The sequence below is a fragment of the Coturnix japonica genome, chromosome 21, assembly GCF_054131305.1.
Source record: "Coturnix japonica strain WE chromosome 21, WE-NBRP24, whole genome shotgun sequence".
Lineage (NCBI taxonomy): Eukaryota > Metazoa > Chordata > Aves > Galliformes > Phasianidae > Coturnix > Coturnix japonica.
In genome coordinates, this window is record NC_140683.1 from 2,766,785 (window position 1) to 2,794,435 (window position 27,651).

Sequence of the window (27,651 nt, forward strand, 5' to 3'; positions counted from 1 at the left end):
GTCCCTAACATGCATCTCATCTCCATGGTCATAGACCTTTCTTGTTACAAAATCACTGGCTTTCTCCACAAATATTACTGGTAACCAGTTTCCTCAGTACCATATGTATAAGGGCTATAAACTAATGAGCAGATCTAGGTTATGTAGAAAAAGTGTAGAAAGGAAACAAATGTTGAACGTCACATTTACATTAAATTCTCACAGTTCAAATGGCAATTTATCCACAACATAGTATGAATCATGCAGTAAGAAAAGGGAGGAATCTCCAGTTTCTTTGATTTATTTGTCATATGGTTGACTGATGTCAGTATCAGTGGCTTAAAAAAAATTTAAACATCCAAAAGAAAGGAAGAGAGAAAGGAGGAAAAGGTCTAACTTTCCGCAAAATCCATTTCCTTTACAACGAAGAGCTCAAACCAAACCAAACCAAAGGCTGCTGAAGAGCAGAGTCTTCTGTTCCTTTCATGCTTCTCTCTTGGTCTGGTGCAAGCTGGGAATCAAGGGTATGTGACTGATGGATATGTTTTGTTTATATATGCATGTATGTAGGTTGGTAGGTACTGACAGATGCACGTACATACATACATATATGCACACAAATGTAGTCTTCCTAAAAATGCTCTTTGCAGTCCAGAGGCAGCAGGAGTCACTGTGAAGGAAGAGCTGGGCAACATATGGCTGTAGAGTCTGCACTGGAAAAAGTCACTGGCTAAATACACGACGGCTGTTTGTTTTCGTTTATTTTCATGAGGCGAAATACGAGCTCTGCATAGAGTACAGCCTGTCAATGGGGTTTCCTACCCTAGCCTGCATGGAGTTAACTTCAGAAGAGGCAAGAAAACAGTCGCTCAAGCTAGTTAAAGAGGTATCACTGTCGATATCATGAAAAATGGAGTCGTTTCCTGCAAATGAAATGTATACATTAAGCTGTATTCTGTGCAGCCAGAGGACACAGTACACACGGATGCGATGCTTGTATATAGCACACTGCAGCAACAGGGAATGCTTCTGGTCTTGTTTTTGCATGTTAACGTAATCTGGCTCTAAGGGTCTGACCTATAAAAAGAAAGGCTAGAAACCAATCTTCAGAGTTCAGCTGGCAGCAATATCACTTAGAAATGCGGAAGCCTGCCAGTTTCTAATATATATGTCAGTCAACAGCAAGCCTTGGCTGATGATGTGAGCAAACAGTGTCAGGGGAGAAGAGGGCTCCTGGTGTCCCATGAGCTGTGACTGAGCACTTGTGGGGGCTTAGGGCAGGAACCATTGTGCCCACAGTGGGAAAAAGTGGCCTGAGCACCATAACCAGTAATGGGCTTGGTTTACACGTGAGGCAAAAGGGAGGCCGACAAGGGCAACTGGGCCCAGATGGAGGCCCAGTTTTCCTGTACTCAAATGAGCTATAGTTGTAAATATGCTTTCCTTTCAGAAAATTCCACACTTTGTGGGCCGGTTTGGAACACAGCACCATTTATTTCCCTTAGCAACTACAATTTCAGCTTATTTCGTATTTTAAGGTACCAGAAAGAGCTCTAGCTCGAGTAATGTGAGCTTTAGGAAAGTGTTACTCTGGTTTGTTTTCCTTACGCATTCATTTAAAATGGCTTTGTCTTAATTCCTGCATTGATTTTGGAACACACAACATGCCTCCAAAGGAGTTTTGCTTAGAAATTGCCAAGCACATTGTTAGCAACAAAATCACAAGTCATCTAATACTCATTTGCACTTCAAATATCCTCAGATCCCTACAGTATTTACCAAATTGCCTGGCAAGCACTGTGGTCTTGCCTCAGTGGAAAAAGCAGTCATACAGACCCAAGCCAGATTTCTTGTTAGTCTGTGCAATCCACGCTCATGACAGTCACGTGTTTGTGTAACTGCAATGAAGTGCTCCCAGTGAACACAAAAGAGTCTGATGTAAACAGGTCCCCTTTGTCTATGGCAAGGCCAATTATCACAGGCTGAGAAATCCTCTTAAATTTTATTTAAGTGCCACACTGCAATCGTTCAGAATTGATTATTAAGCATTTAATATGCTTGTGAAGCGTTTAGTGTACCTATTCACTTGATGCTGCATGGTAAGGAAAATGTAAAAGCAAACCATAATCTTGATTTTGGACAAAGAATATAATTATGCAGGAGCAATGTCCTGTGGTGACATATCTCTCGATAGCTCAAGAACAAATCCATGCATGTGATCTGAGGGATCTTTGAGAGGTGGTTACTTATTTTTGGATAAATGGATCACTTCTCTTTATTAGACCACTTTTCAAGGCACTATATTCCCAAAGCTTCTAGGAAAAAGGAAATACTTGTGAGGAAGGTAAAGAAATTGTGTCACTGTTTATTTTTAGTCTTGGACAGTGATTTAAAAAAGTGGAGCTGGAGAGATAATGTTGCTTTTCTTTATCATTTATCAAAACTATACTCTGTAGTAGTGTCCGGAGGCTGGGAAGAGCCCTCGTCTACCCTTCTATGTGTACATGAAAATACACATAAAACTGACCAGTAGAAACTCCTTTGTACAAATCCCGGAAAAATATTGTAACAGCAAGTAACTCCGTTGAACCTTTGGAGTGTGAACCAGCATACGAACCCTGCTATTTCTGATGCGGCAGAATGATGCATGCCTTACCATAAGGGTTCATGTGGTCGCCTGGCATTTGTGGAGGGGTCAGACCCTGCTGAAATGGGTCTGTGCCATAACTGCTTTGATCCATTGCTACAATCTGCTGCTGTGGTGGTGCAAGTGGTGTGTACGATGTCATCATCCCTTCCATTCGGTTAGACATTACTTCTGCAAAAGACACAGGAGGGCACCGTCACTGCTTAGCAACAGGAAGGCTGCAGATAGCACTGCTGGTGACATTACTGAGCATGAGAGCACAGTGAATACAGGTTGGTGTCCGTGCCTTCCATAGGTGCATTCCTAATCTTGTCTGAGACTACAACTAGTAAGGGCAAAGACCCATAACTCCTGGACCACATCCCCCACATCTGGGTGCTGCATCATATCTTCCCAAAATCTCCTTCTAACTGCTATAGCCCTTACATTCTCTAATGCCTGTTGGTGCCAGACTAATACTGCTAATGCAGCAACAGTATTGTAACCCTCTACACTGGAGCAGATGTCATGTGGAACAAACAATATGTTTCCTTAACAGCAGCCCCTCATGCAGCTCACAGATTACAATCCTAGGGTCATGACAGCTTTTCTGCCCTGCATCAGGAGAACTCGAGGCTGCAAAGTCTTGAGATGCTGCTCTTCAGCAGCAACCCTGAAAATGCCGGACATGTCCTGGCAACTCTGCCCAGGGCCTGGGGCACAGGAGAAGCTCCCCATGATACTGCTGAGTATGGTCCCCCCTCTTCATTAGAAAATAAAGCTAACTTGAAGATCTCTATAGAGTGAACCTCCTGGAGATTTCCTCCAGTGTAAGCTCCTCTGCACTGCAGATTTCTTCCAGGAAGGTACTAGCTTCTGTGTAAGCACCTTGATGGTCTGAGAAGAATCTGGGAAAACATACCACAGTCACTCAGACACAGCTTCCACAGGTGATGGTACATGTTTGTGAATAACCTGCATGGCTGTACTGAGACAGTATGTACCCATGTAGAAATGGCACTTTGAGAAAGCTTGTACATTCTTTCCCCCTTGCTCTGCTTCCATCACAGATCCCCTACCTTGCCCTAGTCGCTGAGAGTTTTGTTGCTCCTGCTGCTGCTGGTGCCTTCGTGCTAGTTTTTTCATCTGAGTAAAAGAGGAAGAACAGAACAATCTCATGGGTCTGAATGGAACCTTTTTTTTTTTCTTCCAAAATTCTCTGCAAACATCAAATCAATTAATATAGACCACTTACATTCATGCATACACCACTCTGGGTTCAGTTTCATTAATAAGCTTAAACATTTCTGTTTCCAGTTCCTATTTGCAAGCATAATTTACTCCCAGTGTTGTGGTGCTTAGAGGACATGAATTTAATGTTTGTGTTCTCGTATGGATGTAGGTAGAAGCTCATGCAGAATGTGCACGGTTCAGTCCCTTGGATCTTTGTGATATGTTCGACATCTTAGGGGGTGGGGAGAAGGGAGTCCCTGTTGCAGAACAATTTGTGTTTTACTTTTGAGAACCTGAGAAACAACCTACCTTTGCTCTTTGGTTTTGAAACCAAACCTGGACAACTCGCACACTGAGTCCCGTTTCAGCTGCTAGAGTTTCTCTGACCTAGAGGAGGAGATGTTTAAAGCTGTATTTTTTTTCCCCACATCTAGCAAGTTACATTCTGAGGAAGATATTTGCATTTACAATAAATACTGCAGAGCATTTACAATAAATACTGCATGCACAGAATTATTTTTTAAATTCCTCATATTTTTGCATGGTTTGTGCAAGTTCTGCCCTTCACATCACTCATTTCATAAATAATAAACAAATATTCTGAGCATTATAAAATGTTATTAATCATTTCATGATTTTTAGTTTACCAATAAACCAGTTCTGCATGAAAAACTGCACCTTTCCCTAGCTGCTATCAATGAGATAACACCATGATTAACTTTCTTTAAAAAAAAGGACTTGAAGGACAAGTGGTAGGACCAGGGCTGTGCATTCATCTCCCCAGAAAATGAGTCCTTCTGTGGTGCAAAGAAGGGCGTGAAGTCACTTTACCCAGGCTCTGAAAGTCCATGACTGTGTTTTACAACAAGCTAATATGGCGCTTCATAGGAATCAGTCACTGAGCTGTTCTACATAATCAAAAATGACACAGATTAGTGTCTTGGTCCTCAGACACTTTCTGGTTTCTGCATCCACCCCCAACTGCCTGCTGCAGCCCAGGAAGGGGCAGGGGCCCTTGTGACCTCAAGCTCTCACCCTGTGCACTACCTGGTGTGAGAACTGAATGTAGGTCCCTACTGAAGCACCTACCTTCCTACAGGGCTTGGAAGACACTTCAAAGGATGCTTTGAATGCTCGTCTCTGCTGCGTAGTGAGTATTGTCCTTGGTCGTTTAGGTCTCCTCGGGTCCTTCCCATCATCACTTCCTTTTCCTTGTGCTACCTGTCCTTTGGTGGGCTTAACATCTCCATCCTCATCATCACTTTTAACTGGTAAAACATTAACAAGATACAAAACTGTTTGTGTTCCACCAGGACAACCAGGTGTTTGAGAAGTTCTCTTCAGCTGCGAACACATCAACAGGTCAACTACTGTGTTTATCTGCAGACCTACATTTACTATGGGCAGGAGGAGACTATCTTAAATCCGTGTGTATGGCATAAATCAAATTCCACAAAAGTAGAAGAACACTTCTTTCTGCTTAATATATGAGGGCAAGGGACAGATCAGGGGATGTAAATTCAGAATATAATGCAGTATTCCCAGAAACTGGGCACAGAGAGTGTTGGTACCCTTCTACCATCATCTGATTCCCTCTGTGCTCACCTGCTGACACTACAGCAACCACACTGACTAACACGCCTTTACCTTCACAGAATAGCAGCATCTTTTCACTCTGCATTGGGTTCACAGAGGTGCCACCGTCCCCAAGGCTGAGGCAGCGAAACAGTGTGAGTGCAAATATTTCCAAATCCCTTAAAGTCTTTTTAGATAAATATAGTGTAGATTCCAGAAATTGTTCTATATATTTTGATGCTCTGGAGATAATATGAAATAAAGTCTTTTCCCTGTCACTTCGGTGTACTTTCTTTGTTCATTACAAGCTATCAATATGTGTATGCACAAATTAATCTTTCTTGGCAAAAACACAAATACATATGTGCTTATGTAAGTAGATTATTTGTATTTTGTACTGTTGGGCTATGAATATTCTTACAACCTGGTGATATTATGTGTGCTAGTAAATTGTACTGTGAAATTTCATTCTCAGTGGCAAACATGGAAAAGTAAGTCCGAATTCTGATATGAAAAACAGCTTTTCTATTCAGTATATTTCATTTCAACAGACTACCGGGTTGTTTTTTCCTACCAGAAAACATTAATGTACTATTCTAGGAACCTCAACCTTAAGAAACGCACTGCAATTTTGATATACTCAGAAATTACATTTGGGGAATTAACAAATTAGACTTTAATTCATTATTGGGTCTGATTATTATGCACCTAGCAATCTAATCACCTTTTACTTTAATAAGCATCTTTTGCCTAATGATTAAAGAGAAGTTCAGTCATTTTAATAACCATGACATTATTAACTTTCCAGCAAGTCATTTCTAAGGAAAGGTTAGTGAAGATTAGTATTGCTCATTGGAGAGTTACTTTTGTGTCCATTGGATAAATATTTGATTAGAGAAGGACACACACTCAGCCAGGGGTATGGGAGATCATTTGCTCTCATGCAGGCACTTAGGAGAAATGTGTTTTCAATGCATTTGAGAATGGGAGACAAAACATCTCATTTAATTTGTCAACTAGTTTTTCAGGTTCACGTCTGGCTAACAGAGAATAATGGAAAAAAAAAAAAAAAAAAAAAAAAAAGCACCTCCAGGAGTAAGAAACTCTCCCTTGTGCCAGTAGAAAATGAAATTGAAAGCAAGTTTGTTTTGTACTGCTTCGGCAGCTCACTGCCCAGTTGATCACAAAGTTCAAAACCCAGGAGTGAAGGAACATGCATCCATGCCAGACACAGCCCTTGGAGGCAGGCAGCTGGCAACAACCTCCAGTCCTGGCATGGCAAGCTCACACTCGCTGGTGGAAGAAGCAGAATCACCACGCTCAGCCTGTAGGGCTGGGCACAGCTCCGCTCTGTGCTTTTCAAAGGGGTTTGTTTGGATACAGACTGCAGCAGGTTGCTGAAGCTGGACTGGCAGAACAACACGCTGAAGGGCAAGTAGGAAACTCAGGCACCTCATGCAAATGCACAAACAGCCCAAACCCTGTGATATCGGGATTACAGAGCAAAGCATTCATACTCCTGCAAATACAGCAAGGCAGTAAATAATGAGAAATGGTCTGGTCCTGCACATCCTGCTGACACAGCAGTGACCTTTGTCTTGTTGCATTCCCGACACAAAAATATAAATTTGAGCATGTGGTGAATATGGCTCTTGGATTAGAGACAATTATAATAAAGACAATTACCGTGCCTATTTTCCCATAAACTACAGGCAAAGATCCAAGTTATTTGTCTGCTTAATGGAATGGTAATTGTTGATTTTCTTGGACATTTTCTTGGGAAATAAGTGAGCAATTATGATAACTGGCACCATAATGCACACACACAGTCTCTAGTCTTGGGCTCAACCAGAGCACACACACAAGAAGTTTCCAGTCTCAACGAGAGTACATGGCACAGAAAGGAGGAATGCTGTTCCTCCTGTTAGTGCCTGAGCCTGACAGGCAGCCCTCACTGTAGCTGTGGCCAGATGCTCTGGGTTTTGGACTGGGGAATCCAGACCCAGTGTGTGATCTTTTTATTGTGTACCATACTGTGCTCTCAGCCCCAGCCACACAGCAATCAGCTTTGCTCACTCTTTTCAAAACTTTCCCCTGGAGGTGGTGGGAGGACAGCAAGTGTTCATCCCTCCCATGTTGTGGTGATCTTGGGGAAGACACCCATCAGCTATCAGCTGGGAGAGCTCAAGGGCCTTCTTCAGAAGCTCTGCTTGTACAGCATAGTGACCTTCTACCTGTTTTTCTGGCTTGCTGTTGAAAGTATATGAGCACAAGATTCCCTGATATCAGGGCAAAAATATTTTAGGAGGAAAGAATGCCTGTGGAAAAGAGTAGGCTTTGAATGAGGTCTCAGGTAACAGAAGTCGGTCTGATTCACATGCTGTGATCTCACGGAAACACACAGCATTGACCCCTCAAGAACCTCCAGCATTTTTTCAACTATACTAAGACAGCAACAAATTAAGGAAAGGAACAAAGTCAGGAAGAACAACTGGCAGCAGGGATTTTTTGCTGTGTCTGCTAAGAGCTGTAACTGGATGAATGACAAATGCATATCGAGAAAGTGGATGTGTAAACAAATGTGCTTTTCTGTAAAAATGTTCTGCAAACTCTTCCAGCTTTTCCAGCTGGTTTAGGGGTGGGAATGCTCACCTGAGTCGGAATCGTCTGGGCTGACGGAGCTCAACAGGTCCTTCTCTTTTTCATAGTCACTTTTACAGAGCAACTGCCCTTCCTTAAGAACAAACTCATCCCCTTTTCTCAGCTGTCGCTCACAAACACAGCAACAGAAGCAGCTTAAGTGGTAAACGCACTCCAGGGCTCTCATCACAAATTCTGTTGGGGCAATTTTTTCCATGCAGCCACTGCACTTGGCAGCAAAAAGCCTGCAAGAAAGAGAGGCAGAAAAGTTAAAGGGAACATCAGATCCACACACTGCATGAATTTAAATACATCAAATGGTTTAATTTAGCTACAGATCAGATTGCCTCATAGTTTTGTAGATGGGGGACTTGCATTCTTAGTCTTGGAAATATCACAGTTTATTCAGATCAGCCATTTTGGACTGCAGATTCCCAAACTGCCCATGATGGATAAAAATATCAAGATTTGTTCTCATCCCACTACTTTGTTCCCCTTTAGGATAAGAAACATTACAGTGTTCCCAGAGTCTGGATAAGTTTCTTCAAAACCAAACTTATTTTAATTCATTTTTTCGAGGAAAGGCTGAGCTGGTCTTTTCTTTATGCGGGCACTTTGATTTCAGAATATATTTCATGAATCTGCCTTTCTGGTACTGCGTGTGTCTGAGGAGGTTATAACAAATGAACACAGAAACAAGTAAGGAATCACAGTGCTGTTGCTGAGCAGATGACACACATGTGCGATCACAAAAATGCAACCGATAAAGAGAGGAGTGAAATAGCATGGCTTTTCTTTGGACATTGTGCTATTCCAGAACAACCTGTTTCCAAAGTCAGTCCTGTGCATTTTAAACGGTATGAAACATCCTTTGGCAGAGACATGCAGTGATCCAATCTGCTAAATTACCACCATAATCACAGGCTCTACAATATACACTATATTCCAGCCTAGTTCTTATTAAACCTTTATAAACCCCTTCTTTCATACATCATTAATTTTCTAACATAAAATTAGAATGATATAGATTAATTTTATTTTGCTTTTCTAATGGCAACTGGGAATCTCCCTAAGTGAGCTTTTAGGAAGACGGCTGCTTCAAATAAAGATGAATAGCTAAGTTACATCCCTGTACCACACAGTGGATGCGGTAATTTGAAATTCAGTGGCTTTTATGGCAATGCATCAAAGCGCAAGGTGCATTAATATTTACATTCTTTCAATGAAATTAACACAACTGCAGTGATGCATTCACAGGAAAAAAGGAGATTCTACATTGGATGATGGTGTGTGATGATTTTTTGTTTTGTTTTCTTTTCATTCTCAGAATGATCACCTTGTTTATGAAAGGCAAATACAGGTAATTTTCGAACACTCAGGCTGTGGTACCTTCTGAGCCCTCCAAAGCCTCCATTTTGTCTGAGCTGAGAATATCCAGCAAAATGGCAGTCGGTGGCTCTTCAGCAAAGCAATGAAGTCACAAATAGGCAAGAGGGAAAAGAAAACGGGAAGACATTTGCATACTGCATGCAAAGAAAGGCAGACTGCCCGAGAACTTGTGTGGCTTTTATATCCCTACCTTTTGATCTGATAAAAGAAATCTACTGTAGTAACTATACTGATTTAGTGCATATCTTTGCACAACCAGAGATACAACACAACAGTTATGCATTGTACAAGTCTCAGAAGGAACACTGAGCAACTCCTTGTGTACACAATGGATTAAATTTATTAAAGGAAAACTGATGGTGTTCAGGACCAACAGCCACTGCTGATGAAAGGGCCACTTAATTTCATACTGTCTGCTGGGTCCACAACTTCTCTTTGTTGTTAGATGCAAACTTCAACAGCAAGAAGGAAATGTGATTTTACGTTCTGGCTACTAAGCATCACAAGAATACCACAATGCTTTAGCTAGCAACTTCCTATGCAGGAAATATTTCTATCTATGCACAATAGCATATCTCAAAGGATTAAAACACAATGGAAGAAAAAAAGAGCAAACAGATTTTAAGCACTTAAAAAAGTTGTTTCTGTTTAACTGCTTAAATCTATTTGACTCAGTTTAATTAAGCTTGTATCTTTTGTCTGAAGACTGTTGTGATGATGGAGCACTCTTAAAGAATCTGAAGATTAGCAAATCTGGTGTGAAGGCATCCGGCTCCCCTAACTGGCATCAGTTCATTTATACTGGTGTGACAGTTAACCTGTGCACGCTTCAGTAAAACTCAATGGAGGGCTATCAGGAGGGATGGGACAGACCCTACATGTGGTAGCTGCTCTGCTGGGCTGCAGATGTAACAGCCTGACCAGGAAACACTGCTGCATTTCTGTTTCTGCAGTCTCCAGGTTCCTGACTTCATCTGAATTTCAAATCAGTGCTACAAGCCTGAGAAATCTGAGAAAGAAATTCAGGAAAGCAACTGCAATCCTGCAGATACCGGCACTGATCTGTCTAAAACCCCTTGTGATACTGCTGTGATGATGATAAAACCCAGCGTTGCAGTCGGGCTGTTAATAAAAGTACTGCTGAAGGATCAGTGTACTTCGGAGGCTTTCATAGAAAGAGTTAATACAGGATGTCTGCTCCACCACTCCCCTCTGTAGGCATACCAGGGAGGCCAGGCTCTGAGAGACACTCAAAGAATAAGGGCTTTTTCTCTTTGAAAGAAGAACCTAGAAGAGATGCTGACTCTAAGAGACCGTGCATTAAGGCTTCCTGGACTAAACATTTCCTACTGCAAATTCACTGGAGCAGCACCAGCACTACATGGGCAGCACTGCAGGACTGTACACCAGGGCCAGGAGAGCCCAGGCAGAAAGGAGCAGGCAGAAACCTCCCAGCTTCCCCTCTGAGCCGAGCAGAAAGGGCAGCAACTTCTGTCGGAGGGCTGTGAGAGGCCAGACAGGGAAGGCCAATGCAGCTCTTCTGCAGAGAGTGCATCAGCAGCTTGATGTCTCTGAAGTTGGGGTTGGACTGACACTACAATAAATGGTGCACAACATTAGATAAGACAGCAGCTGTCTCCAGTTCTCTCCCAAGCAAACTGCAAAATCTGCCACTTTTGAATGAAAGTGCTAACACAAATGTAGCACTGTTTAGAAATGATTTTAAGGAGGAAGGCATATACTCCCCATCACATTTCCCAGCTGGAACACAACAATATTCTATTATCTTCTTATCCTTGTGCTACAGAGCGTATTGTTTATGTGACCTGTGTTTTCTATGTCATATTGCTTTATCACATGGCTTTTCTTCCTCCTTGTTCTCTAAATAAAAGATATCCAACATGTACATTGAGAACAGTTCACGTTATTTATCGGCAATTGACTGTTGCCAGGAAGATGGTTCCTTCACAGTAATGTTTCCAAAGACAGTCTTTTAGTTATAAAGAAATATATTATTGTCAGTGTACTATTAAATCATTCAAATTAAGGTGCATTTGTCTGACAATTCTGTGTTGCTTTCATATCCTTAATTGTCCCTTGTCAATCTATGAAAATCTCATAAACCTTGCTTGGGTACTCTCTGCATTATAGCAGGCACTCACACGTCTTACACTGTGTTGGATTTAATTCTGTGGTTATAAAATTTTCATTGCGCTTATCATTTAAAATGTTTATAGGTGTTTTTTAGCTTTCAGAATGTAACCCAGGGTTATGCACTTTTTTTGGGGGGAACAAGGCAGTCTCACAACAGGAAACCAAACTTGACAAATGACCAGACTTTGATATCTGTGACCTAAAATACTGCTCATTAGACTGTTCATTTTATAAATGAATGGTAATAAACCTGTTGAGAAGTGTAGGATAGCAAGAATACTTCACAGATCACCCATTTGTAGGTTTTAATCAAGGCACCACATTTGATGAGGAGCATGCAGATATCTACACAGAGACAAACACTCCGTCCCACTCAACCACATTTAAAGAAATATTTCTTTTGCTTTCTCTACATTTTGCAAATAATTTGCATAGCTATGACTTTTTACCCCCATGGCTGATTATCTCCAGCTCTCGTCAGTTAATGTCAAACCTCAAAATCCTTGGACTTGTTAAAATATGTGGAGAGTGGAAATCAAATGCCTTTATTAGAAGCCCCAGGAAATCTCTGACTCCTAAGCACAACGAAAACATTCCAAAGAAAATTGTTCAAAGCAGACAAAGGAGAAAAGCAGAACAAGAAACCTTGTTTTGAATCAGCGATTGCAAGAGTTTTATAAATAAATTCTGTTGCCTGGACTATTTTGAAAGACAACTCAATAACTTCAGAAGTTTTTAAGTGTGTTTGTCTCCATGCCTGAAACACTTTGGAGATTCAGCTGAGCTCAGGTTTGGAACAATGGCCTGTTTGTCCATTCAAGTATTTGTAATGGGGAAGTAAATTCACTGGGAAGTAAATTTACAGTACTAGATAACAAAAAAATATTCACCATTTTAAACTGGGCAAACTTACTAAAATAATTTTGCATTTATCGCAGGGGCAATGAAATACTAAGACATGTGGCTCCGTCTTTAAACAGTAGAGGAAAATGTTCACCAGCGGAAGAAGCCATAAAGATTTTATTTGTTAGGATATCCCTGTGAAGTCAGGCTGAATCAGTAATCCTTAGGAACAACCACAGTTACATGATCCATTGTGCCTTACTGCATGGGCACAACCATCTGGTGTTTAATATGTATCACTGATTTATTATCTCTTGCACAGCTATCTCGCCGTAAGCTTGACCCTGATATGTTCCCGAGAATCGCTGTTCTGCTGTTTACTCTTATAATGTCCTGACAACCCATGCTTTACCTTTCTATTACTCATCCAGGTTCTTCATTTCCTCTTGTTTGTGGACAAACATATTTTAATTGTTTTATTATAACTAATTTAATCTGTGCTGAGAGATCTCAACGTGCAGTGTGAAATTTGCTGTACACGTTAAGTGTGGTTCAAGAGGTTTCTTGTATAGGACTGATGTATAAAAATAGACTCATTCAGTCAGGTTGTTTATTTACTGGACCTCTGCTGCGAAGCAGTAAATAGGAAGTTATTAACCGTTATTTGATATATGCAAGAGGACAGATGTAGCTGTCTAACTATCAGAGACGTTAAAACATTTTCCTTTCTGTGTTATTCTGCCACTGTGTGTTGCAGTAAACCGCAGCAGATACCTTCATTTTCTTTATTTAATAACTAGGCAAAGATGGTGGTCACAAGCTTTTGTTAATAGCATAGGTAGAGCCTCAAGCTCTGATACGCTTCTTTCTGATAATAGCTGGTATATGACATCCCTATCGTGCCTATATATCCAGCTGGGAGTTCACTTGGCACTCGGAGAATAAAATATGTTAGAGACAAAGTAAAATGCATTATGCTTTTCACACAACTGAGTTTTATTAAGGAAAGAAATTAAATTACTAACAAATAACATCTGTTACTTCTTAGTCAGGAGAAATTTTGAAGCTTCTGTGATCTTTAGATGACACAGAATGGGGAAAACACTCTGCATTTTTTTCAACTATAGGACTTGAATGTTTTTGTAGCACCTTACAGCTCGCGGGTGCACATAAAAAAATGACAACCAACTTTCTTGGTTGCACTAAATCCTGAACATCCGAAAAATCTCACATGCACCACAGCAGAACAGAAATATCATTTTATGATTTGGAAAAGAAGAAACTAAAAGAAAAAAAAATAGAAACCAATCCATTTAAAATATTTTCCCTGCAGAAAAAGTAATTACGTAGTTTATTAAAGCCAATTTCATAGATGAAACTTCAGCAAAATAAAGCTAATTCCCTTTCACTGAGATGTAATAAAGCATGCACAAAAATTAAAAGTTTCTAGAAATAAAAAAGCAATATACACAGGGAAACTGAAACAAAAAAGCCCACCTTCTTCTAGTGGGAAGGCTAAGGAAGGCATTTATGAGCCTCCTGTCTGCAGGTACTGCGATAAGATTACTGACCACTAACAAACACTGCATTTAAAGATGTGGGCAAGTGGATTTCTGCTTTCAGATGTGGCATATCATGGCACCATGGTTATTCCCCATAAACACTTTACCCTCATGTCCATGAGGAGAGCTGTGGAGGTAACCCTACTGAGACAACACAGTCCCACCATGCTCACACCCGGAAGCCCATGGGAACTCGAGCTCCTGCTCACCAGGCTCCACTGCCTGACCCAGATGGTGAACTGTGGCATCCACACTACCAAATTAGCACCCCTTACTTGGGATTTCTTTCCTAGAGGAACTTCACAGAATTACACAATTGCAGGGGTTGAAAGGGACCTCAAGATAATGTCCAACCTCTCCGGCTAAATGAGGTACCCTACAGTATGGTACACAGGGAAGCATCCAGATGGGTCTTGAATCTCCACAGAATTTACATGAGGAAGGGGTCCCATTTGACTGACCTCAGCCTTCACGTGGCTGCTGAAGCTCCCTGCCTCACAACCCAGGCCCTGCCCCACAGCAGCACTGCACAGCCCCATATGGTGGGCCATATTCCCTCTGACAGCTCTGGGACTGAGCCCACAATTCTGAGACTAATGAAAAAGAGGCAACTGATTGCAAAGGCAAATCGCCAAAGTAGGGACAGAACGATGGGAAAAGTTACGTCTTCCTTTACTATAAAGTAAAACAAAAAATGTAAAGTACAGAGGAATTGCTCGCTTCAAGCAGAATGTGACAAAATGGATTCTTCTCTTTGCTTAATTTTCACCCCTTAATTGACCATTTTGTTTGACTGCCTTCCATCACTGCCACACAGCTCTGTTTTATAGCATGTTTCCTTACAATGCTTTGATGGAAAAATTTATGAAGAATCGAATTATTGCTGTTAGAAGGGAATTAAAACAATTTTTCATTTACAAAGTCACTGATATTGCTCTACTGTGCTCCACCTTTGGGAATCCAATTGCTTTTCCCAGCTACTCCCATTCCTCTTTATAGCACGGCAATTGCACTGTACAGATTATGGCTGCAATTTTCTCCTAATCTGTTCTGGAGAACAGAAACTGTTATAAAAGTTAAGGGCTCCAATTGAATTGATAAAGTCAGGATTGCAATTAAGAAGCCTAATGGATTAACAAAATACAATGATTTTGTTAGAATAATATTTTTAGGCAGCACAAACATTTGGGAAATAATGTTATTTTATCTATGAGTTTAACAACAAAAAAAGCTAAATGGGTTTCTGTTATGCTTTTTGTATAACTTTAAATTATATCAAAGTGCTATGAAAGCATAATAGGTTTGGGGAGTTTGTATTTCTGCTGGAACTCTGCTAAGCAAGTTCATTATGGGCAAGCAACATTTCCCCCATTTTTCTTTATTTGGATTCAATTTCAGTTACTTATACATATTACACTAAATCCATCTTTATGCACTACCTGTACAACCTCACTGATTTCCAAGCACACAAAATGGCTGATGCTGTGTACATGGAAGGCCTCATTTTGTAAACCAGATCTGTGAGAACTGCTTTCTTCAACATGTTGAATATTCACTAGTCTGATAAGAAGTCTTATCTTTCTTGTTCTCTAAGTGGCATACTGAATTTACAGTTGCCTTTGAATTTACATTGCCAGCAACACAGTGAAATTCTTCTAATGTAATTTTTGTATGAAAATTCACCCTAAAGGCTCCATAAGCAGGGAAATTGTACTGTTGGTGATTCACTGCTTTGGCCTTCACTTTTAAAGAAAAAAATAATCGTGTCAAAACAATTCAAATGTAATTTCTAAGTTATTTCTTGGCTGGCAAGAATGACTTAGGGAAAGAATTTATACAGGGCCTTTCCTTTCAACTGAGAGCATTAAGAGGAAGAAACGTTATTTGCCAGTATAAAACAAAATAACTTCCTGTGCCTGCCGCACTGATGCTGTACAAGAGCTTGTGCCCAAACCTATCAGCACAGCCAATTTAGAAACTGATTTGCAAGGGAAAGATACCTTAGTCCTGTGGTGTTAATGTCTTTACAGTGGGGGGTCTATTGCCAGCTTCTCCAAACTCATCAACACAATCTATTATTAATACCCAGAAAGGCTTTATAGTATCTTTATTGCACAAGGCAATGAAAGCTCCGTGGTGTAATCTGTTATCTATATTGCAAAAACATGTGAAATAAAACAAAACATAGACACTTCATAAACAAAATGTTTCATCTGTTACAACTCTCTGCCTCTCCTATATATAAAGCAGTAGGGTGCAGGAAAAGCATTCAGAGAGATTTGCTGTTAGATGTGGGAGTGCCTTCGTTTTAAATTTTATTTGTAATGTGACAAACTTTCATCTGAATGAAAATTTCTGCTTCTTTTGCTGAGATGAAAAAGTCTCTGCAGAATTAGGCTGTGTTTGATTTGGAGAGCAAAGGAGTTTAGGAGCAAAATGCAGCATCTAAAAATCTAAAAGAAAGCTCTTTGACACACAGCCATGAGCCAGTAAATGCAACTTCAGCATACAACTGTGGAGAGATGAAGACAGAAGCCGAGGCCCCCACAGAGGCAGGACCAGGTATTTATGTCAGGGGCATTGCCATGGCAGGAACTGAAGAATTTGTCTCTAGTAAACAGCAGCAAAAATAAGTGTCCACAGGCATTTCCCTGAAGGCAGCTTTTCCTTTGGGAATCATTCAAGATCAGAATTTGAGCAGAGAGCTGGATCTTCTGCTATTGATCTAAATATCTGTATTTGATATGAAAAGAGCAGAATTGTCCCGCACTTAGACTGTTGGAATAGACAGTATTAGAAATATCATTTAATAGCAAATAAGTAAACATACAGCTGATAAGATTTTGTTTTTAGTAGATCACAGCAGAAGTGAAACAGAGAAGGGGATGGAAAGGGCACAGTTTTGTTTAGTACTTGATCTATATGTGTTTGCAACACAGAAAGAATAAAAAAACCTTTAACACAAAGGCCTGTGTCTTATTTCCCAAATGGCCCTTCATTATTTGCCTGTAGAAAATAAATTGTTCTTTTGTAGCGTTTCTCTTTTCAGTCAGAGTGTCAACTATTATTTTTCTATTTCCTCTTTTTGTCACTTTGCATTATTTTTGGCGCTGTAATTCCCATTTGTTCCCACTCCTATCTTCCTCTCTCCTATTGTTCCATTTTTTAATCCCCAGTTTTACTCTTCTTCAGCTCTTTTTTGGCCCGCTCTCAGTAGGGTTTGAGAAAATACCCAGGCGTGACTCCCTGCTATAGCAACCACACCTCCCCAGGAAAGCCACAACAATCTCTTCGGGAGGAGGAAAGTCTTTCACAAGCTGGCAGCAAAAGTAAATCCTTCTTCAAGGAACAAGAAGGATTAGCGGAGAACAGTGGGCTGCAGACTTAACCCTACCCCTCATTTCTTTAGAGCACCAGTCACTCAGAACCCTGCTGTGATGTACAATTAAACAGAACTAAAAAAAGTCCTGAATGACACAAGAGCCGGATTGTGTAAAGGTTTAATTCCACTTTAATACCTTTCCAAGTTCAGAACTCAAAGATAGCAATTTAACCCAAGAATCCCCATCTGAGCATGAAAAGTTGCTGTTTGTCTTACAAAAGTCCCTAGTATATTCTGCTGTAAATCATGGTCTATTAGCTTGATCCTTAATGGATGAAAACTTATTTTTCGCCCAATCATCTCTACATAGTTTCTCTTTACCGCCATTCTCCCACAGATTTCACTCATCTGATATGGCAGATCAGCAAAAACATTCTCCTGGAGGCAATATTTTTTTTGAAAATAATAAATTAAAAACAAAAACAAAAGGACCAATGGAAAAGGACCACTGAGAAGAAAAAGAGAAACTCAAGACAGCCAAGGTGTGCCCAGAAATGCCTTAGAAATGATCATTTCTTCTCGTAGTATGGACTCCCTCTTATTAACATCGTGTCAATTACACATAATTAATATAATATTAAGATGAGAAACATGTAGCTCTTTTAACACAGGCATTTTTGAAGGCTCCAAATATCTGATTCATCTTCTTTATGTAAATACATGGATTTGACTAATTATTCTAGAATAAACAATAAATATACTTGCTCTCTAAGCTGAATTCTTAGGTTAACAGAGAATTATCAAAATCTGCTAACTTCTGTCAAAATACAGTCAATTGAGTCCTGCAGAGTTAGTTAGCTATCAGCATCTGCGTTTGTATTTGGGATTTGGTATACTAGACTGTCTAAACACACAGATAAAGAAAGAAGCAAGGCCCTGTGGCATGGCCAGACTCTTCTTTCACCTGGAACATTTGCACATGTTTTAAGTAATTCTAGCATTTATATATATCATGCAGGACACTGGCACACGTGTGAAAATGAAATCCCATTAGATACCAACAACATTATTAGGCATGCAAAGAGGATTACTTCCTTAAGCTCAGAGGACTGAAAGGCTCGTCTAAACATTTTATTAACATTTTCAGATTTTTTTTTTAATTAAATGAAAACTTGTACGTGCATTAAAGCTGGACAATATTGCTTAACTTTTGGTTATGTGTATGGATGTGCATTACGCACACACATTCATCCAGATTGGAAAAAATAGAGATGCCTTTTATAGAGAGAAGGGTCCAAAATCACCACCATCTTATACATCAATACCGTGTACTTTCCTTTGGTAAAAAAAGAGACTGAGAAAATCCTGCTCTGGTTGTACCGAACTTTTAGTAGAAGTAGAATTAAGTTTGCTCACCAGTAATTCTGAGGTTCTTAAGTTCATTTGCAAAAGACAAATACACAGGGGCTGCTACAAAAGTAAAGCCTCCTGTTTCATTATGTCAGCCTATGACATCAGAGGTAGATGTTGGTGAGACGGCAGTAGGGGCTGAACCGTCCAGCCAGTATTACATTAAATTGTGTTGCTGTGTGACAGATGGCAGCAGAGGAGCAGTCTGACAGAATGGCATGGAAGTGCGTATGGAGCAAAGGTGGAAAAAAGTTGCACCCACTGACATCCATTGGCACTCGCTGAACGTTTAATGGAGATCACACAGTGGATGTGAGCACAGTGAGGGGTGGGTGGTAGTTTCAGCAGCGGTGACAGCAACAGTGGATCATCTCTGGTGGTACAGATAAAGAATGTGGCATGGAAGCTGTTGTTCATTGCTGGAGAAAATACTCATGCTTATGACTGCTGAAAAAGAATGCTTCATAGCTGAGAATTTACTCTATGAAATTGGGCTATTGTGCTCTTTGTAATTTCCATTGAAATAAAGAGGAGGCATTACTTTCAGAGCAATCTGCACAAAATGATAAGCTGTGTATCAGTCTTTGCTTTGAATAGTGAAATGAAGAACCTCTTTGATACCAGCAGGAATAGCACTGGGACTTCATTCACAGATAAGAAGTCTTTAAAGATGTCTGGCTCCATTGAGGGTCTATCCAAAATCTATTTTCTACCGCTCCCTCAAAAAATCAACATTTAAAGTGTAGTCAGAAATCTGCCAGTTTGTTGTTGGAAGGAAAATGTTTCCTTTTTTGGATCTCTCACCAACACATCTCAAGTCACAAAACAGCTTGCACTGGGAATTTTGCTAATTCCATAGACAGCACTCCAGCACATAGCAGATATATGTTACCTGCTAATCACGGTGGGCAAGTCAGATGGTCAGATGGAAGGGGCATGACTGAATGACACATTTATTTTGTTCTCATTTCACTGACAATAGCTATTAAAATATTTAAGACTGCTTCTAGTACTGCACCAACCAGTCAGGAAACACAGGAGCTTGGGTGTACAAGTTAATGAAATATGGTTGGGTGAGCATAAGCTCTTCATTTAGACAATAACTGTTACTGCTGCAGTTTCTTTATGAAAGTCATAAACTCTCCAAAGAAAAGCAGGAGCTACTTTACCCTGATGGTCTTTGACTCTCTCTCACTACCTGCTGGCACAGTTAGAAAGTATGAACTGCCTTTGAACAGATTAGGACCAAGTTAAAGTGTGACGTCTTAAGCTTTCTCCACATGTTGCCAATGATTTCCAGCTAAAGATGTTACCCTCATCACTTCTGCCACAATGATAAGAATCTATAGCTCACTCACTTGAGGAGATAAAAGAGGTTTAGCTGGAAGCATAAAGTACTCTGACCTGCTAAGCTGAGTGGCTGGCTGTCCCAACCCAGCTGATTTTTAGTTCTACAAAGCACAAAATCCTTATCATTAGGGACTTAAGCTGCTTTTTATTTTGAGACAAAAAGAATACTGTTTATTGGCATCCAACTCAAACCAGCTGTAAACAGTTGCTTTGATGAAGCAGCAGCTACAACTTCAGTATGCCTGAAGGCACATACCCACTGTGTGTCAATCATTAAAGGAAGAATGTAAGGTGTATTCAGGGTCAAAAGAAGGCCAAGGGACATTTAAGACCTCAGGGATCCTGGATAGCCAGTTTGTTGTTTAGAACCTAAAGAAAATTTTAAAGTATTCTGCCGTAGGACCTTTATCTCAAGAGGAAATTCTGTGGCTCGGCCCAGCCACAAGATAACCCACAGAAACAACAGACTCACAGACTTGTAGTGTTAGGCTTTTTTCCCTAACATGACTGTGGAAGCAAAAGGAGGATTTGACAGAGGCTAAATGGTGAGAGAGTGCTATACTCATTATGTACTAAGGATCTGCAGTCTACACTGAGGACTTTGATAGCAGAAGTCCTGCTGGTTTCTATTTATACTGAGCCACAGACGTGCAGGGCACTTTAAATAATTTTAACTTTTATATTAACCCTTCCTGTAACTTTTTTCTTTCATGAAGAATGATTTTAATGACTGTGAGAACTATTAAGTCAGAGATGCCCAATTAACAATTTTGCTGTGAGAAGCATAAGGCTGTTAATTAAAATAATAATTATAATAAAAATATAACTTCCAGAACCAACAGCAATAGCTCTGTCATACACTTGTCTGTACAATTATAAATCCTCTCGTAATTAGATACATGCCAGGAAAAAGCCCAGACCTGAGGACAACTGTCTTAGAGTGCCCACACACCTCACAAATTCTGTCTGATAAACAGGAGGTCTTACGTGTAGACTTTGAAGAGTTCGTCGGTAGAAAGGAAATAGTCCCATTTTTGTCATACAGTTCACAGTGACAGTTCTTTTGTGCTTCCTGTAGAGAGCTAGTCCAGTTACACTACTTTAATCAGACTTGGATTAGGTCTCATGCAAACAAATGCACAAATGAAGGGTTTCTCTAATATCCCTGCTAGTTTACACCACATTTTAAGGTCTTTATTTGTACAATAATATCTACCAAACACTTTCAAAACACAGAAAATGTACAAATCCTGGCTCCAGAAATGTAAACTGAAGAGAAGGAAGCGGTAGTGGTTGACAGGTGAAGTGGCTCAGCTGTTGAAAAAAAGGCCACTTCTGACAGATTCCCCATAATGAAGTTCACACCATCTCCTAATGCACATTGCAACATTTACTCCTGCCAGCATGAAATTCTGTTTCCCATGAAGTCAGAGAAGAGATTTGCCTGAGAATGGGGGAATGGGAAAGGGCACACTCCATTGGAAAGTTCCCTGGTGGTGTCCTTCTTGAAGAACCCTCACAACAGACCAACTGAGAGGTTGCTTCCTGTTTTTAACCAACAGCTTGAAAGATGGAGCTGACTATAGAAGTTATGTACTGTTGGGGTTACAACAGCATTAAGGACGTGCTATGAGCCAGGATATGTCAGCAGAACACAGAGTAGGTAACAATTTGTAAGCTCTAAGCACAGACCTGCCACAATCCAACACAGCTATGATTCTTACTGGAATGAAAAAAATTGCCTGTATCTGGAAAGCAAAGCCATTGGTGACAACAGCAGCACCTGCAGCACCTAGTAGCAGCTATTCAAGAAAAGCAAACGACCCCTTTGTTTACTGGGAAAAAAGCTTTTCAGACCCAGATCAAAAGAGAATGTACAGCTCCAAAGCTCCTCGGGTTTCCTTGAAGAATCTGAAGTTTGTGTGTTGAGGGCCAGGTGATGTGAACAGCTCCAGGGCTGTTTAATTGTCAAGTGCCTGTTCTCTACACAGATGAGAGATTCCCAGTGCATTCCTAATTCTAATCGGTTGTAGTGTTTTCAAGCCATCTGAATAACTTCCACCCAAGAAGAGCAATAGAGAAGATCAGACACCCACTCTTTTATGTCAAAGTACAGCAAAAGATATTTCTGTGCCAAATGCCCATGTTCATAACAAGGATGAAATAACCCCATCTCCTGTAATAGCTGATTTTTGAAACACAGAATGCAAACTTTATACCAGTTCTTAAAATCAGATAAAGAACTTGTATTTCTCTCAGTGGTTTGTATTAGGCTCTAATGCCTGGAAGTCCGAAATGGTTTTGCATCACTGTATGATGCTGAGGCTGAGCTCCATCACCCTGTGACACAAAAGAGCTGTTCAGATGGGGCTCCTAACAGCTCTTAGCTGTGGGGTTCTTGCCCTTGGTGCCATCCCACCTTCAACTCCCCACAGGCTGCTGTCACCAGGAAGGAACACCAGTACACAACTGCCCCACTTCCCAGCCCCATGTATTAACACAGACAAAAATATGCAGCATTACAGCTGCTATTCTGAAACACTCAGAAGCACAGGGAAGGAAATGCACTGACTGCTCTTGGGGGGTAGCAGGGCCAGGGCAAGCAGACACCTCTCATGGAGAGCCAGTGCCTGTGGGGACCAGGAAAGATCCCCAACCCTTCACCAGCTTCAGGGCAGAGTGGTGTAGGCCTCACACACCTGTTCTCCCTAAGACTAAGCTGGACGAAGTCCCACCAGCTGATCCACATACTGTATGTGGAAATAATTACCAAGGGCCAACCTAAAGTGCCCTTCGTGGAAGATCCCCTCCTGCATGCCCAAATGATCTCTTCGTAACATTTAAGTAAAAAGTTCTCCGTCATGTCACGCAAATCCCAGTGCAGAAGCTCTCCATAACCCAGCGTCATGTTTCAGGTTCAGCCTCCTCAAGCAAGGCAATGTGTACAGAAGGGATATGTCTCAGCCAAGCAGGCAATGATGGGCTACATCCAAGTGGAGCTGAGGAAGGGCCTAAGATGGCATCCCCAGCAGCAGTAGCACCCTGGCAGGGGTCTACAAAGGAATAGAGCCCAGGGATCTCCTGCAGGACTCTGCCTGGTTGCACTAGGGACAAATCCAGCCCAGACAGCACCAGGCCTCTGCTTGGCACTGTGCTCCTGGCCCTGTGGCAGCGAACCACTGGCACAGACAGTTGGTGCCTCAACACTTTGCTCCTGCAGCACTGCCCAGGTCCCCTGATGTGTCTCCATTTGTAACCCTGCTTGTCGTGCGTGGCTGCCTGCCACTGGTGGTGTACCTCTCACTTCGGGAGCTGCATGACATTTCTAGCCAGCACAGTCATGGATAACCCAGCCCATGGCCCCCACTTTTAATAGCCAAGATTCAGCTACACAGCTAAGAAAGACAGAGGCCCCAAGCAAGCCCAAGGCTCAGCTGCCAGCCCAGAGGCTCTCTTCCACTGTCCCTAGAACCCTTCAGACCTCGTCCACAGAAACATTTCCTATTGCTATGCTGGTGCTCATCAGGCTTTCAGCTTCTGAACGTTCCTTCAATGCATCCGCTCCTCCTGGGTATGCTTCATACCACAGTAATTGCATATAATATTTTGGGTTTGTATGACAGCAAAAGACAGTAGAAAGTTTGCAGCACTGCTAGATTATACAGTGAAAAACACTTAAGTACACAGCATAAAAAATACATCTTTGCAATTTATTGTTAAGAAGTTTTCATGCATAAAGCCTCAACATTTTTTCCTTTTTAAAGAGACAGTACTTCATCGTTATTGTCACATTGATATTTTTATAGACCTACTCCAGTGATCTATAGGAAAAGCAAAGCAGACAGCTCTGTATTTATGGGTATATTTTAAAAGTCTCTTATATTTAACAACTGCATTTAGCTGTGTTAACTGCAAGTTGCAGTAATAAAGGCTCTGCACACACTGATGCTAAATTAAAAAAAGTTCTGCTGTTCAATAATACATAGATACTGGTTTTTCATTACTATTTAATATCATTTCCATTTAGTTTATAAATAATTGTAACTAGCTAATGAAACGAAATAAAACCTGCCTGCAACCCATTCCCTAGAGCAAACTAAACTCCTCTTTTTAAAGCTTCTTAATCACCGCCCAGTTCTTACAAAATTAGCATAGTAATGGGCTTTAAATTGAGCCTCTTTGTTTTTTAATTAAGCTCCCAGCAGGTAAAAATAAAACAGATTATTGAAGAATATGCCAACACTAATAGCCTGAAACTCTTCTGACAATTAAAAAGATCCCATGTTAACCCTTTTGAGGAATCCTACATGCTAATTAGTCATTCTGAAACCCAAATCCATCAATATTCCATCTCAAAACACTGCAGAGTTGAAATGGCAGAGCTGATCTGTACCGGCACAAACGACCGTTTCCAACCAAAAAGTGATGCGAAGCCCTTCACGGCGCCAGGGCTGCCCCGTGGGACAGCAATTACATAACCACAAGCGATCGCCTCACGGAGACTAATACTGCAGTTTCTATGCTGCAAATGTGTGGGGGTGCACCCACACAGCCTGAGCTGGGGAAAGCCATCGGATGATGATGCTTTGATGTCATCAGCCGAACCCCCACCGTGGGCTGAGTCTGCGCGGGCAGAAGAGCGTGGGGCAGACGGTGGGTGCAGGTGAAGAGAGAGTGGCACAGAGCCCGTCGGCACCTCTCTGCCCGGCACTGCTGGCGACCCGCGGCCCCGAGGACCCCCGCAGCCCCATCCCCGCACCTGCGGTGCCTCCACCTCACGGCCCTCTCCTCCGCCCCTGTTCCGAGCTCTTGGCTCTGCTACAGCTCGCTCTGATGCTCAGACAAAGAGCCCCTCTTTCACTCTTTTTAACTCCAGAGCTCAGTGTTTGATGATGCCTCCTTGGTGCCTCTGCTGCATTTTGTACAACAAAATTAACTGAATGCCAGAGTTAGCAGCCCTGGTCAGAGTTTCAGCCTCTGACGCTTATTTGAAGTGTCTGCCTAGCAGCCTGAATGCAGCGAGTATCCCAAACATGCCTGAAAGACAACTATTCTTTTCTGCTTAGCAACATCAAACTGCCCCAGAGGCAAAGGTAAATCTTCAGCAGAACCACGGCACGGACAGCAGCGATTCTCTGGGAAAATGTACCAGATATTGCTGGCAGCCTGGAAATGAGAACGGCGCAGTTTCATTGATTAGTTTTCTGTCAAATATTTGGAAATCGCTTTCTGAGTCCCACATTTTATTTTCAGTGTCTGATTCGAGCGCCAGTGTCAAGTGCTGGCTGCGATCTGCTTGCATCCAGCCAGGACCATTAATCCCTCACTTTCAGGAGCGCTGTGTCCATCCAGAAAAATGAAATCAACAACATGAAAAGACCATTCACTTCCAAGTGTGCTGATCACTTTGCGTCCTTCAGAGACTAGCAGTAAATGGTACCAAATGCTCCTGTGTGCTCTGAAAAAGCCTGCCAGGTCCTAAGCAGCTGCAGTAACTAGTGTCAGTTGCTGCTTTATATTTCACCCTACACTGTGAGGATCACAGTGATGGAATTAGGGACCAACAGACAATGTGATTGGATTTAAGGGCAGACTGCAGCCGTACTCACGCTGCCTTCTTTTGCTGAAGTGCTTAGGAGCCTGTGATATGTGTCTTAATGTTTCATTTTCAAAGATAAATGATGCTTCTTGTGTCTCTTAACTGATAGCAGATAATTTGGAGAAAGAAGGACATGGTTTACTTAAAATGGAATATAAATTCATTAGGCGAACACCATCGTTTGCCCTCTGTGCAGAGAAAAGCATTACAAACTTCACTGGGAGTCTCTGGACTGTGCCCTGACACAGATAAATATCACCAGCAGAATCACTCAGAACAACGTAAATCCATCACAACTGAATTAACTTCCCCTGCACTACCTGGGAATAGATCACACATAATTTATATCAGAACTAGAGGGGCTGGTCTGCAAGACGGACAAGATGACCGTTAAGATTTTCTTAGATGGGATCCTCATTCCTACAAACTCTTTTCTCATCACCTCTGCTGGACCTGATGAAGACAGTTTATGTGTACAGAAATGGTAATTCCTCCCAAGACTATTTCAATTACAGGGAACTGAAACTCTGGGAATGTATTTCTCCAAAGCAGAATGCCGCAACATTGAGAATAACCTTGCAACATTTTCAACACATCTGGCTGAGAACAGCTGGAGAAGCAGCACTCATGCAAATGTTTTATCTCTGTGCTTAAGGTTTGTGAGCTAATGCTGTGGCTCCAGGGAGCCTGGAGTGGACTCCAGCAACTCAGTGCGGCATTTTGCAAATTGCTGTAGAACTGACTTTTGAGGATGCAGAATCCACTGCAAGCAACTCACCTCCAACCACTTCATTCTGAAAACTTCCCAGGATACTGAGGATAACAATTCCCTTTGCCTATGAGATTTACTGTACAGATGTCAGGCTGGAAAGCATGCGCAGGTATATCTTGCATTACATATCCTGTGCAATGTTACTTGAAACAAGCTGCTCTATGAAACTGCTAGCATAACCATCTTAAAGATATACATTCATTCCAATGCATTGCAATGGCAAAATACAAGAGGAGCTGAGCACAATAGTGCATTTTAAAAGATTTCTCCCATCTTTGACTTTTTTTTTTTTTTTTTTACACACTACATGAACAATCCCTCTCCTACCACAGAACCACTGAAAATAGAGAAAAACTTTTCCCACGTTGAATCTTGGTTGGTTTTCAGCTGTGTCTGCAGATGGAACCACAATGAGCCTAGAAGCTTTTGCTCTGTGTGTACAGGCTGTTATCTCCACCAGCATCTGACCTTTTCCAAATGTGATTCAAGATGACCTTTTACTATTATTGCAGCAGTAAATGCATTTTTTTTTCCAAGGTATTCTCACTGGAGCATGCTTTACATTAGTAGTTGGGATGCATCTGAAAATCCAACTTCTCTGCTGTGTAAGGTTTATTAACACAGCTATCTCTATAGAGATGTACAATATCATATGAACCTTATATGAAATGAGCATTACCATCAACGCACCACTATCAAGCAGCACCTCTCAATGGGCAATGCAGCTGTCCAAACAATTCCTGTTTCACCTCGGTGGCATATAGGTACTTGTTTACTCTCTTCCAGCAGAATACACAGAGGTAATTCTTCTGGATTTCATCACTGTCCCTTGTTTTATGCTTTATATTCAACCTCTCAGGAAATCAGAGAAAGGTATTATTTCCTAACAAAAATATCTGTCATCTGATCGTTGCTGGCAGCTTCCACTATTTTTTTTTCCCCTCAAGTGAGTGCTTTTGTTTAATGTCCTTTTGGTGGGAGTGTATTTTATACTGGCAAAGTGCAATATGGAAGAATATCCAACTATCGCCTGCTGAAAGCTCACACCACCCTTTGTCTCACAACGAAGCTGGACTCAGTGGTTGCTCAACAGAAACAAATAAAAGGCTGCACGTGAATTTTCTGTTTGAGAGTCTCGACAGATGAAAATGTCAGTCCAGAATAAATGTTGCTGACCAAGGTAAGGGATTCCCCAGT

General features: G+C 41.3%; 1 protein-coding gene across 1 annotated transcript in view; it reads right to left on the reverse strand.

Annotated features, from left to right (window-relative positions):
• Window positions 1-264: 264 nt before the first annotated feature.
• The window catches only part of LMX1B (LIM homeobox transcription factor 1 beta), a 93,245-nt gene continuing 65,858 nt past the window's right edge, over window positions 265-27,651 (reverse strand). The window contains exons 3-8 of the mRNA XM_015879497.3: window positions 8,066-8,298; window positions 4,928-5,106; window positions 4,148-4,225; window positions 3,685-3,751; window positions 2,636-2,797; window positions 265-902 (exon numbers count right to left, since the gene is read on the reverse strand). Coding sequence (XP_015734983.1) covers window positions 745-902; window positions 2,636-2,797; window positions 3,685-3,751; window positions 4,148-4,225; window positions 4,928-5,106; window positions 8,066-8,298 — 877 coding nt within the window. The 3' untranslated portion in view covers window positions 265-744. The remainder of the gene's footprint in view (window positions 903-2,635; window positions 2,798-3,684; window positions 3,752-4,147; window positions 4,226-4,927; window positions 5,107-8,065; window positions 8,299-27,651) is intronic.